General features: G+C 38.8%; 1 protein-coding gene across 1 annotated transcript in view; it reads left to right on the top strand.

The window, feature by feature from the left end:
* Window positions 1-13439, top strand: part of MAP2K6 (mitogen-activated protein kinase kinase 6) — a 215572-nt gene that overhangs the window by 141433 nt on the left and 60700 nt on the right. The window contains exons 8-9 of the mRNA XM_053707212.1: window positions 6692-6819; window positions 7117-7194. Coding sequence (XP_053563187.1) covers window positions 6692-6819; window positions 7117-7194 — 206 coding nt within the window. The remainder of the gene's footprint in view (window positions 1-6691; window positions 6820-7116; window positions 7195-13439) is intronic.

Below are 13439 nucleotides of genomic sequence, written 5' to 3'. Positions count from 1 at the left end.
ACAAATAGAAAAGGCAAGAAGTAGATAGGCCCCTTTTAACATTTTAATGTTTTCATTGACAATAGATACTGGCTTACTCCTTAGAGATATACAAATGTTACTGTAGTATAAATGTGATTCCCCCCCCCCAACAATATATAAATTTAAATAGACTGATAGAGAAGAAAGCTTAAAGGGATACTGAACTCACATTTTTTTTCTTTCATGATTCAGATAAAGCATGCAATTTTAAGCAACTTTCTAATTTACTCCTATTATCAATTTTTCTTTGTTCTCTTGGTACCTTTATATGAAAAAGCAGGAATGTAAGCTTACTAACCGGCCCATCTTTGGTTCAGCACCTGGGTAGCGCTTGCTGATTGGTGGTTAAATGTAGCCACCAATTGGCAAGCGCTACCAGGGTCCTGAACCAAAAATGGCTCATAACCTTACATTACTGCTTTTTCAGATAAATATTCCAAGAGAACATAGAAAAATTGATAATTGGGAAAATAGAAAGTTGCTTAAAATTGCAAGCTCTATGTGTTCAGTATCCCTTTAAGGCCCTTCCACATAAGACATTTCTTTCTCTAGATAATTGGGTGTTAAGGAAACCCATGATAGATAGTTGTCAGTAGGCTAGAATTGTGACAGTGGTATGTTGAATTTTGGGAGTTTAATTGGCTCACCTAATGTGTCACATGGTTTTTAATAACTCTCTGTTTACACAAATGTGTATTCAGATGGTCTAAAATAGTCCTAGACAGTCCGCTCCCTATCTCATTGTCTACCAACCCCACAGCTTCCTGAACCATTCAGGGAAACTTTACAATCGGCGTGTGATGTAAAACATACCCTTGGTTCTTTATAGTGTTAAATGTTCAAAGGGGCATGAGACATACACCTTTTCTTTCATGATTCATAACCTTTTTAAACAACTTTCCAATTTACTTCTATTAGCTAATTTTCTTGGTATCCTTTGTTGAAGAAACAGCAGTGTATATGGGCAAGCCATTAACATGAAGCATAGATGTGCAGCCACCAATCAGCAGCTCCTGAGTATACCTTGGTATTCTTTTTCAACAACGGATTCAAAGAGAACAAAACAAATTAGATACTATAATTAATTTGGAAAGTTGTTTAAAATTGCATGCTCTCTGAATCGGGAAAGAAAGATTTTGTGTTTCATGTCCCTTTAAGGGCACTGACTGTTAAACAGTAAATATGTTAGACATAATGATATATTCAAAACAAAGTTTAGTCTTTGAATTATATAAAGATGCATTTTTTTTACAATTATATTGTTTAACTATTGAAAATATAAGTGTAAATGTTTAGTTTCTATAAAGTTTACCTCAGGTGCTGCCATGTTTGAACTAGTTTTCTATTTATCTCTGTGCTAGCAAGGATGTGTGGAAACCTTTTTTTAGACTCTCCTATGTTCCACACAGCCTTGTTTCGGACAGTCTTTTTTATTTCTTGTTTTTATCTGTCATTAGCAGGAAAAATAGATAAGGGAAAACGTAAGTTGAAACATGATAGCGTCTATTACTTTATAAAGACAGTGAAATTTAGAAAACAAACAATTTTCAATTAAATTATAGGAGAAGGGGACAAAATAAATAATAAAAGTTTATAACTACACATAATTTTAAATAATTTATATTACAATCTCATACTGTTTCATATCCCTTTAATAATTGGGTTGGCTAGATATAAAGTGTTCCATTTATTTAATTATATTATTTTTATTAATGGGAAAATGAGTGCAATTTAAACAAAAAAACCCCAAAACTTTTCACATTTATTTCTAACAAGAAATTTGATTCGTAGTCTTGGTATACCTAGGTAGGCTCAGAATCAATGTTTCCTTTGCACTAGATTACAAGTTTTGCGTTATGAGGGGTGTGGTGCTAATTTGCACGTTATTGTCACCGTTCACTTCCCTACAGCGCTGGTATTACAGGTTTTCCTAAACCCGGCGTTAACAGGCAAGAAGTGAGCATAGAGCAAAATTGTGCTCCATACCGCACTCCAATTCCAGCGCTGCTTAAGTCAGTGGTGAGCTGGTTTTACGTGCTCGTGCACGATTTCCCTATAGACATCAATGGGGAGAGCCGGCTGAAAAAAAAACACAACACCTGCAATAAAGCATCGTAACGCTCCGTAACGCAGCCCCATTGATTCCTATGGGGAAACAAAAGTTATGTTTAAACCGAACACCCTAACATGAACCCCGAGTCTTAAACACCCCTAATCTTATTAACTCCTAATCTGCCACCCCGACATCGCCGACACCTACATTATACTTATTAAACCCTAATCTGCCGCTCCGGACATCGCCGACACCTACATTATACTTATTAACCCCTGATCTGCTGCCCCCAGCATCGCCAACACCTACATTATATTTATTAACCCCTAATCTCCCACCTCAATGTCGCCGCAACCTACCTACACTTATTAACCCCTAATCTCCTGCCCCTACCTACATTTATTAACCCCTAATCTGCTGCCCCCAACGTCGCCGCCACTATAACTAAATGTATTAACCCCTAAACCTAAGTCTAACCCTAACACCCCCTTAAATATAACAGTAAAACCCCCACTCACACAACCAACCCTCCAAATAAAAAGCTAACTAAAAAAACCTAAGCTCCCCATTGCCCTGAAAAGGGCATTTGGATGGGCATTGCCCTTAAAAGGGCATTTAGCTCTTGCTGCCCAAACCCTAACCTAAAAATAAAACCCACCCAATAAACCCTTAAAAAAAACCTAACACTAATCCCCGAAGATCAACTTCTACAGTTTTGAAGAGCCGACATCCATCCTCAATGAAGCGGGAGAAATCTTCATCCATCCGGCGAGGAGCGGGTCCATCTTCAAGACATCCGACGCGGAGCGTCCTCTTCAAACAAAGTCTTCTTCCCAAATGAATGTTTCTTTAAAGGGACAGTAAACACCAGATTTTTTGTTGTTTAAAAAGATAGATAATCCCTTTATTACCCATTCACCAAATTTGCATAACCAACACAGTTATAATAATATACTTTTTACCTCTGCGATTACCTTGTATCTATGCCTCTGCAAACTGCCCCTTATTTTAGTTCTTTTGACTGACTTGCATTTTTAGCCAATCAGTGCTGACTCCAAGGAGCTTCACGTGCCTGAGCTCAATGTTATCTATATGAAAAACATGAACTAACGCCCTCTAGTGGTGAAAAACTGTCAAAATGCTTTCAGATTAGAGGCAGTCTTCAAGGTCTAAGAAATTAGCACATGAACCTCGTAGATTTAGCTTTAAACTAAGAATACCAAGAGAACAAAGCAAAATTGGTAATAAAAGTAAATTGGAAAGTTGTTTAAAATGACATGCCCTATTTAAAACATTAAAGATTTTTTTTTTACTTTACTGTCTCTTTAAGTGACGTCTTCCAAGATGGCGTCCCTTGAATTCCGATAGGCTGATAGAATTCTATCAGCCAATCAAATTAAAGGTGAATAAATCCTATTGTCTGATGCAATCAGCCAATAGGATTAAGCTTCAATCCTATTGGCTGATCCAATCAGCCAATAGGATTGAGCTTGCATTCTATTGGCTGTTCCAATCAGCTAATAGAATGCAAGCTCAATCCTATTGGCTGATTGGATCAGCCAATAGGATTTTTTCACCCTTAATAGCCAATCGTAATTCAAGGGACGCCATCTTGGATGACGTCACGTAAAGAACCATTCATTCGGGAAGAAGACTTTGTTTGAAGAGGATGCTCCGTGCCGGATGTCTTGAAGATGGACCCGCTCCTCGCTGGATGGATGAAGATTGACGATGCCGTCTGGAGGACCACTTCTGCCGGCTTGGATGAAGACTTCTCCTGGCTTCGTTGAGGATAGATATCGGCTCTTCAAAACTAAGTGGATCTTCAGGGGTTAGTCTTAGGTTTTTTAAGGGTTTATTGGGTGGGTTTTATTTTTAGGTTAGGGTTTGGGCAGCAATAGAGCTAAATGCCCTTTTAAGGGGTAATGCCCATCCAAATGCCCTTTTCAGGGTAATGGGGAGCTTAGGTTTTTTTAGTTAGCTTTTTATTTGGGGGGTTGGTTGTGTGGGTGGTGGGTTTTACTGTTGGGTGGGGTTGTTTGTATTTTTTTTTTTTTTTAACAGGTAAAAGAGCTGATTTCTTTGGGGCAACGCCCCGCAAAAGGCCCTTTTAAGGGCTATTGGTAGTTTAGTTTAGGCTAGGGTTTTTTTTTTTATTTTGATAGGGCTATTAGATTAGGTGTAATTAGTTTAAATATCTGATAATTTTTTATTTTTTTTGTGTGTAATTTGTTTTTTTTTTGTTTTTGTAATTTTGGTAATTGTATTTAATTTATGTAATTGTTGTGTAATGTTAGGTGTTAGTGTAAGACAGGTTAGGTTTTATTTTACAGGTAACTTTTTGTATTTATTTTAACTAGGTAGTTAGTAAATAGTTAATAACTATTTACTAACTATTCTACCTACTTAAAATAAATACAAACTTGCCTGTAAAATAAAAATAAACCCTAAGCTAGCTACAATGTAACTATTAGTTATATTGTAGCTAGCTTAGGGTTTATTTTACAGGTAAGTATTTAGTTTTAAATAGGAATTATTTAGGTAATGATAGGAATTTTTATTTATATTTCTTTTAATTATATTTAAGTTAAGGGGGGTTAGGGTTAGACTTAGGTTTAGGGGTTAATAACTTTAGTATAGTGGCAGCGATGTTAGGGACAGCAGATTAGGGGTTAATAATATTTAACTAGTGTTTGCGAAGCGGGAGTGCAGCGGTTTAGGGGTTAATAGGTAGTTTATGGGTGTTGGTGTACTTTTTAACACTTTAGTTATGAGTTTTATGCTACAGCTTTGTAGCGTAAAACTCATAACTATTAACTTTAGAATGCGTTACGAATCTTGCGGGATAGGCTGTACCGCTCACTTTTTGGCCTCCAAAAAAAAGCTTGTAATATCGGCGCTATGGAAGTCCCATTGAAAAAAGACACAAATTGCGTAAGTTAATTTGCGGTATGGCCAAAAAAGTGTGCAGGACAGCTGTACCTACAAGACTCGTAATAGCAGCGGTAGTGAAAAAGCAGCGTTATGAGCCTTAACGCTGCTTTTTTACTCATAACGTAAAACTCGTAATCTAGCCGAGTGTTTGTAGTAATGTTATACATTGTTGCAAGCACTGCTGCTGAAGACTTGTTCATTCCCTTGAGCCTACCTAGATGTTCTCTTCAACAAAGGATTCTGATTGGGGAAAAAGCAATTTTTATGCAAGTATTTTTTTATTGCATGCTCTGGATAATGAACGAATAATCTTGATTTTAATGTTCAGTGGATTTTTTAACTGTCCTCTTAATTGCCATTTTCTGTCATTTAATTTTAAAGGTACAGTGTAGTCAGTTGTGTTCTGTTTCATCGTGTTAAAGGGACCGTATACTGTAAAATTGTTTTTACCTTTAATGTGTACACTTACTTATAACAGCTGCAAAGTATAAAATGTATGATGAATTGCACATTTTAGGTTTATTATTGTATTTGAAATAGCGTTTTTTCTTCTTTAAAACCATAACCAATATGGGTTGAGCTTGCAGGCTAATCAGATTATCCTTATTTTATCACTTTCTGTACACTCACATGCTTCTTTATATTATCTTGGTCTGTAAACGGTTAAAGAGAACTATTGAAAATTAACATTTTATTTCTTATCTCTTCTACCTCCTACTGGAATTATTACTTCTGCTGGCTATGTTTACTCAGCTTTTCTTTAGCCTGTAGTTAAAGGGACATGAAACCCAAAAGGTTTTCTTTCATGATTCAGATAGAGCATAACATTTTAAATAACCTTCCAATTTATTTTGTTCTTTTGTATCCATTGTTGAAAAGTATATCTAGGTAAGCTCAGAAGCTGCTGATTGGTGGCTGCACATACATACTCCTTCAACAAAGGATACCAAGAGAATGAAGCAAATTAGATAATGGAAGTAAATTGGAAAGTTGTTTTAAAATTGTAAGATCTATCTGAATCATGAAAGAAAGGGTTTCATGTCTTAAGTATGGAAACTTTTAGTATAGGTAGGGATACCACCAGCAGCTATTTCAAATGCTAAAATAAAGAAGAAGGAGCTATTTGTAAACAATTTAATAAATTCCAGCAGGTAAAATGGGTCATTAGAAACAAATTTAAAGGGGAGAAAAAATGAAGGTATACTGTCCTTTAATGCCCTGAATACACCAGAGTTTTCTTGTCAGGCTTGCAGTTTTTTCTCTACCAATAGGGTTCTAGAAGTTATAAGCCAGTAAGAAACAACTGACACTGGTATATTCCCACCATTTGCCTTTTTTAAAAAGCAATTCCAGACATGTCAGTGGAGTACACAAAGCTTAGCCACCTGTCATTATGTTAGCAAAAATTGCATTGTTTTGCAGCATCCTTGGGATATGTAGCAGGGTTAGGCTTTTGAAATTATGTTGTATACTTCATACAATTACATGAAAGTATAGTGCAAATCGTTCCACTACTTATAATTAAACAAGCTCAATGGGTTTTCTTTTAATATTTTTTTTAGACAGATCATATTCTTATGTCACAATTCTACTTTTACATGATATAAAGCCCAATTATTGTGTGAGTTTACACGGACAGTTTCTGATTTGATGATGTAAAATAACACTGTTTTTTTCTCACAGATGTCAAACCTTCAAATGTGCTAATAAATACGCAAGGCCAAGTGAAGATGTGTGATTTTGGGATCAGCGGGTATCTGGTGGATTCTGTAGCCAAAACAATGGATGCCGGTTGCAAACCATACATGGCTGTAAGTGCCCGCAATTCATGCATTTTTTCTTTAATGTGTAATTCAGTAAATTATTATTGCACTGATTAATAAACCCTAATTACTATACTTTATTAATAAAGGGGCAATAAATACAGACGTAGTGTAGGGTTCTATTGGTTTGAGCAGATGCCCAAGGCTTATTACTCGGGGGGGGGGGGGGGTTGCATGTGTCAGTGGGGAGTGGAGATGGGTGTTAATTATTGTAATATAAAAAATGCTCTACTTGGATTTTACATTTTTTCTAGCAACCTTATTTTTGTTTTTTTCTTTTTAAAGCCTGAAAGGATAAATCCTGAATTAAATCAGAAGGGGTACAGTGTGAAATCAGATATCTGGAGTTTAGGAATTACTATGGTAAGAAACATATTCTTTATTTTGTTTGAGTTGATAGTCCCTTTTGTTTAGATATGTTGTGTCATCTCTTGGGATTATCACATAAGGTAACATTCAGTGAATTTGGGTTTCTCATTTAAAGTGACAACAAAGCCAGAATTATGATTTAGATTGAGCACACAGTTTTAAAATAACTTTCAAATGTACTTTTTTGTTATCGAATTTGGTTGATTCTCTTAGTATGCTTTGTTGAAGAGGTTCACAGGAGCTCAGGAGCGTGCACGTACCTTTGGCACTCTATGACAGCCTATGTAAACACTGTTGCAAACACTAATTCAATCGTTACATTTTGACAAGTTTTCCTTTCAATTTATACAGGGAAGTTGCAAACTGGAGTCATGCTGAATTACAATATGTAATGGAATACTTTTATTAAACGTTAATGTTTTGTAGGGAAAGCGTACTCTTGTAAAAAAAACAGCTGATATGAGTGAATTGTTTTGGGTATAGCTGTAGTCCATGTCAATCTCTGCCGCAGAGTAGTGGTGGCTTTTAAGCAGTTAGGAAGTTATAAAGTGGTGCTTACTTTGTTTCCTAACATATTGCTGCCTAAGTATAGAAAACCAGAGTTGGTTGCTCTGTTCTTTCTTTTTTCCCCACACGTCTCTGTTAGGAGTTTGTGTCCTTTCACGCCTTGTGAGCTGTCTTCCTGCCGGACAGCTAGACTGCAGGTAAGTGCTGTTTTGTCTTCTTGGTATTGGAGACTTTGCACTTTAAAAGATTCATTATTTATATTCTGCAGTTTTTCTTTCTGTGATTTAGTAATTCCTTAAATAGGATTCAATAGGCATTATGCAGGCACTATGTGATTTAGGATTTGCTAAATTGTTCATTTTTAAATTTTGGCAAATGTTTGTGTAGTAACGGCTGTTGCTATGTCTGTTTCAAATTTTGCGCCTTTTTTCTTGTTTGCGTTTTTCTGGATGTGCTGGTCATGTGATCCTTGTGTTTCAGTTTTATGAAGCGGATCAGCGTTTCTGTGTTGTTGCTGCAGTCTATCTCAGTGTACGTGTAGTTGCCTGTCATTTTCTGTGTCCTCTTCAAGTCTCCTGGAATTGCGGTAGGCACCTCAGTACTGCTGAGGTGTAGAGGTTGTCAAACTTTAGTTTTTTTGGGACATGGATAATAATGATATTGTTTTTAATAAATGTTTATTATGTTTAGAGGCGTAAATTGTCTCTCCTTTGCAATTTTGTGCTACTTGTTTAGCTAGAACGCTACAATGTAAAGAAAAATGATTGCCTTATGAGCCTAATGTCTCTCAGGATGATGCTGTTCAGGCAGTGCCGCAGTCTTCTCCTCAAATGTCCCAAGCCTCTATGGCGTCACATGCAGTGCCCTGCGGTTCCTCTCAACCTCCTGGTGGGGTATATTTGCTTGCAGATTTCGCTGCTCAAAAATCTTCTGCAGGATCTGCAGCTTTATCTGCCTTTCCTGTTTTAGGAAAACGCAAGAAGAAAACGAAACACTTAGCTGATTGTAAAGTACCTGTTTCAGCAGCTTCTATACAGGCTGATCTTTCTCATATTTTTACAAAGGGTGTTACCTCAGTTCCTTCTGGGGGTAAAATTTCTGATTCTGACAGTGTTAATCTTTTTGGTCTGAGGTGGAGGAAGTAAGCTTTAGGTTTAAGCTTAAACACCTTCATGTTTTATTAAGAGGTTTTGGCTACTTTGGATGATTCTGACTCTCCTGTTGTAGTTAATACTAAGAAATCTAGTAAGCTTAATAGATTTTTTTGTATGTCTCTTCCTCTACGGAAGTGTTTCTTGTTATTGCACAGGAATAGGAAAGACCAGGGATTTCGTTTTCTCCGTCTTCAGTTTTTTAAGAAAATGTTTCCTTTTGCCTAAAGTAGAAGGGGCTATTTCTTCTCTGGCTAAGAGAACTGCGATTCCTATAGTGGATAGTTGCTCTTTTAAAGGGCCATAATACCCAAATGTTTAAACACTTGAAAGTGATGCAGCATAGCTGTAAAAAGCTGACTAGAAAATATCACCTGAACATCTCTATGTAAAAAAGAAAGATATTTTACCTCAAAAAATCCTCAGTAGCCACCTCCCATTGTAAAGGATTTCTAAGCAGCATATTAGTGTGTCTGTCCCGGGACAACTGAAGGGATTTGCATCGTGAACTCTCATATTATTTCACCAATCAGGTAAAGGAAGCTTACTATGAAATCTCATGAGAGTTAAGTCAAATCTCATGAGATCACAGTAAGAGTTCATGACCTCAGCACTGCTGATGCTGATTGGCTGCTGTTCATTTCTTCATTTTTTTTAATTTTTTTACCTGCAGCTGGGAGCAGCTGAGTATAACTTTTTACACAGAACTAACTCTACTGAGCTGAGGAGATTGTGAGGTAAAATATCTTCCTTTCTCCAACATAGGTGTGTCCGGTCCACGGCGTCATCCTTACTTGTGGGATATTCTCTTCCCCAACAGGAAATGGCAAAGAGCCCAGCAAAGCTGGTCACATGATCCCTCCTAGGCTCCGCCTACCCCAGTCATTCTCTTTGCCGTTGTACAGGCAACATCTCCACGGAGATGGCTTAGAGTTTTTTAGTGTTTAACTGTAGTTTTTATTATTCAATCAAGAGTTTGTTATTTTAAAATAGTGCTGGTATGTACTATTTACTCAGAAACAGAAAAGAGATGAAGATTTCTGTTTGTATGAGGAAAATGATTTTAGCAACCGTCACTAAAATCCATGGCTGTTCCACACAGGACTGTTGAGAGCAATTAACTTCAGTTGGGGGAACAGTGAGCAGTCTCTTGCTGCTTGAGGTATGACACATTCTAACAAGACGATGTAATGCTGGAAGCTGTCATTTTCCCTATGGGATCCGGTAAGCCATGTTTATAAAGATCGTAAATAAGGGCTTCACAAGGGCTTATTAAGACTGTAGACTTTTTCTGGGCTAAATCGATTCATTATTAACACATATTTAGCCTTGAGGAATCATTTTATCTGGGTATTTTGATATAATAATATCGGCAGGCACTGTTTTAGACTCCTTATTATTTAGGGGCTTTCCCAAATCATAGGCAGAGCCTCATTTTCGCGCCGGTGTTGCGCACTTGTTTTTGAGAGGCATGACATGCAGTCGCATGTGAGAGGAGCTCTGATACTTAGAAAAGACTTTCTGAAGGCGTCATTTGGTATCGTATTCCCCTTTGGGCTTGGTTGGGTCTCAGCAAAGCAGATACCAGGGACTGTAAAGGGGTTAAAGTTAAAAACGGCTCCGGTTCCGTTATTTTAAGGGTTAAAGCTTCCAAATTTGGTGTGCAATACTTTTAAGGCTTTAAGACACTGTGGTGAAAATTTGGTGAATTTTGAACAATTCCTTCATGTTTTTTCGCAATTGCAGTAATAAAGTGTGTTCAGTTTAAAATTTAAAGTGACAGTAACGGTTTTATTTTAAAACGTTTTTTGTACTTTGTTATCAAGTTTATGCCTGTTTAACATGTCTGAACTACCAGATAGACTGTGTTCTGAATGTGGGGAAGCCAGGATTCCTATTCATTTAAATAAATGTGATTTATGTGACAATGACAATGATGCCCAAGATGATTCCTCAAGTGAGGGGAGTAAGCATGGTACTGCATCATTCCCTCCTTCGTCTACACGAGTCTTGCCCACTCAGGAGGCCCCTAGTACATCTAGCGCGCCAATACTCCTTACTATGCAACAATTAACGGCTGTAATGGATAATTCTGTCAAAAACATTTTAGCCAAAATGAACACTTACCAGCGTAAGCGTGACTGCTCTGTTTTAGATACTGAAGAGCATGACGACGCTGATAATAATGGTTCTGAAGGGCCCCTAACCCAGTCTGATGGGGCCAGGGAGGTTTTGTCTGAGGGAGAAATTACTGATTCAGGGAACATTTCTCAACAAGCTGAACCTGATGTGATTACGTTTAAATTTAAATTGGAACATCTCCGCATTCTGCTCAAGGAGGTATTATCCACTCTGGATGATTGTGACAAGTTGGTCATCCCAGAGAAACTATGTAAAATGGACAAGTTCCTAGAGGTCCCGGGACTCCCAGAAGCTTTTCCTATACCCAAGCGGGTGGCGGACATTGTTAATAAAGAATGGGAAAGGCCCGGTATTCCTTTCGTCCCTCCCCCCATATTTAAAAAATTGTTTCCTATGGTCGACCCCAGAAAGGACTTATGGCAGACAGTCCCCAAGGTCGAGGGAGCGGTTTCCACTTTAAACAAACGCACCACTATACCCATAGAGGATAGTTGTGCTTTTAAAGATCCTATGGATAAGAAATTAGAAGGTTTACTTAAAAAGATGTTTGTTCAGCTGGGTTACCTTCTACAACCTATTTCATGCATTGTCCCTGTAGCTACAGCCGCATGTTTCTGGTTCGATGAGCTGATAAAGGCGGTCGATAGTGATTCTCCCCCTTATGAGGAGATTATGGACAGAATCAATGCTCTCAAATTGGCTAATTCTTTCACCCTAGACGCCACTTTGCAATTGGCTAGGTTAGCGGCTAAGAATTCAGGGTTTGCTATTGTGGCGCGCAGAGCGCTTTGGTTGAAATCTTGGTCAGCTGATGCGTCTTCCAAGAACAAGCTACTTAACATTCCTTTCAAGGGGAAAACGCTGTTTGGCCCTGACTTGAAAGAGATTATCTCTGATATCACTGGGGGTAAGGGCCACGCCCTTCCTCAGGATCGGCCTTTCAAGGCAAAAAATAAACCTAATTTTCGTCCCTTTCGGAGAAACGGACCAGCCCAAAGTGCTACGTCCTCTAAGCAAGAGGGTAATACTTCTCAAGCCAAGCCAGCTTGGAGACCAATGCAAGGCTGGAACAAGGGAAAGCAGGCCAAGAAACCTGCCACTGCTACCAAGACAGCATGAAATGTTGGCCCCCGATCCGGGACCGGATCTGGTGGGGGGCAGACTCTCTCTCTTCGCTCAGGCTTGGGCAAGAGATGTTCTGGATCCTTGGGCGCTAGAAATAGTCTCCCAAGGTTATCTTCTGGAATTCAAGGGGCTTCCCCCAAGGGGGAGGTTCCACAGGTCTCAGTTGTCTTCAGACCACATAAAAAGACAGGCATTCTTACATTGTGTAGAAGACCTGTTAAAAATGGGAGTGATTCATCCTGTTCCATTAAGAGAACAAGGGATGGGGTTCTACTCCAATCTGTTCATAGTTCCCAAAAAAGAGGGAACGTTCAGACCAATCTTAGATCTCAAGATCTTAAACAAGTTTCTCAAGGTTCCATCGTTCAAGATGGAAACCATTCGAACTATTCTTCCTTCCATCCAGGAAGGTCAATTCATGACCACGGTGGATTTAAAGGATGCGTATCTACATATTCCTATCCACAAGGAACATCATCGGTTCCTAAGGTTCGCATTCCTGGACAAGCATTACCAGTTCGTGGCGCTTCCTTTCGGATTAGCCACTGCTCCAAGGATTTTCACAAAGGTACTAGGGTCCCTTCTAGCTGTGCTAAGACCAAGGGGCATTGCTGTAGTACCTTACTTGGACGACATTCTGATTCAAGCGTCGTCCCTTCCTCAAGCAAAGGCTCACACGGACATTGTCCTGGCCTTTCTCAGATCTCACGGATGGAAAGTGACCGTGGAAAAGAGTTCTCTATCTCCGTCAACAAGGGTTCCCTTCTTGGGAACAATAATAGACTCCTTAGAAATGAGGATTTTTCTGACAGAGGCCAGAAAAACAAAACTTCTAGACTCTTGTCGGATACTTCATTCCGTTCCTCTTCCTTCCATAGCGCAGTGCATGGAAGTGATCGGTTTGATGGTAGCGGCAATGGACATAGTTCCTTTTGCGCGCATTCATCTAAGACCATTACAACTGTGCATGCTCAGTCAGTGGAATGGGGACTATACAGACTTGTCTCCGAAGATACAAGTAAATCAGAGGACCAGAGACTCACTCCGTTGGTGGCTGTCCCTGGACAACCTGTCACAAGGGATGACATTCCGCAGACCGGAGTGGGTCATCGTCACGACCGACGCCAGTCTGATGGGCTGGGGCGCGGTCTGGGGATCCCTGAAAGCTCAGGGTCTTTGGTCTCGGGAAGAATCTCTTCTACCGATAAATATTCTGGAACTGAGAGCGATATTCAATGCTCTCAAGGCTTGGCCTCAGCTAGCGAGGGCCAAGTTCATACGGTTTCAATCAGACAACATGACAACTGTTGCGTA

Source organism: Bombina bombina, chromosome 1 (assembly GCF_027579735.1).
Source record: "Bombina bombina isolate aBomBom1 chromosome 1, aBomBom1.pri, whole genome shotgun sequence".
In the NCBI taxonomy this organism is placed as follows: Eukaryota; Metazoa; Chordata; class Amphibia; order Anura; family Bombinatoridae; genus Bombina; species Bombina bombina.
This window is presented reverse-complemented; position numbering and strand designations above follow the sequence as displayed.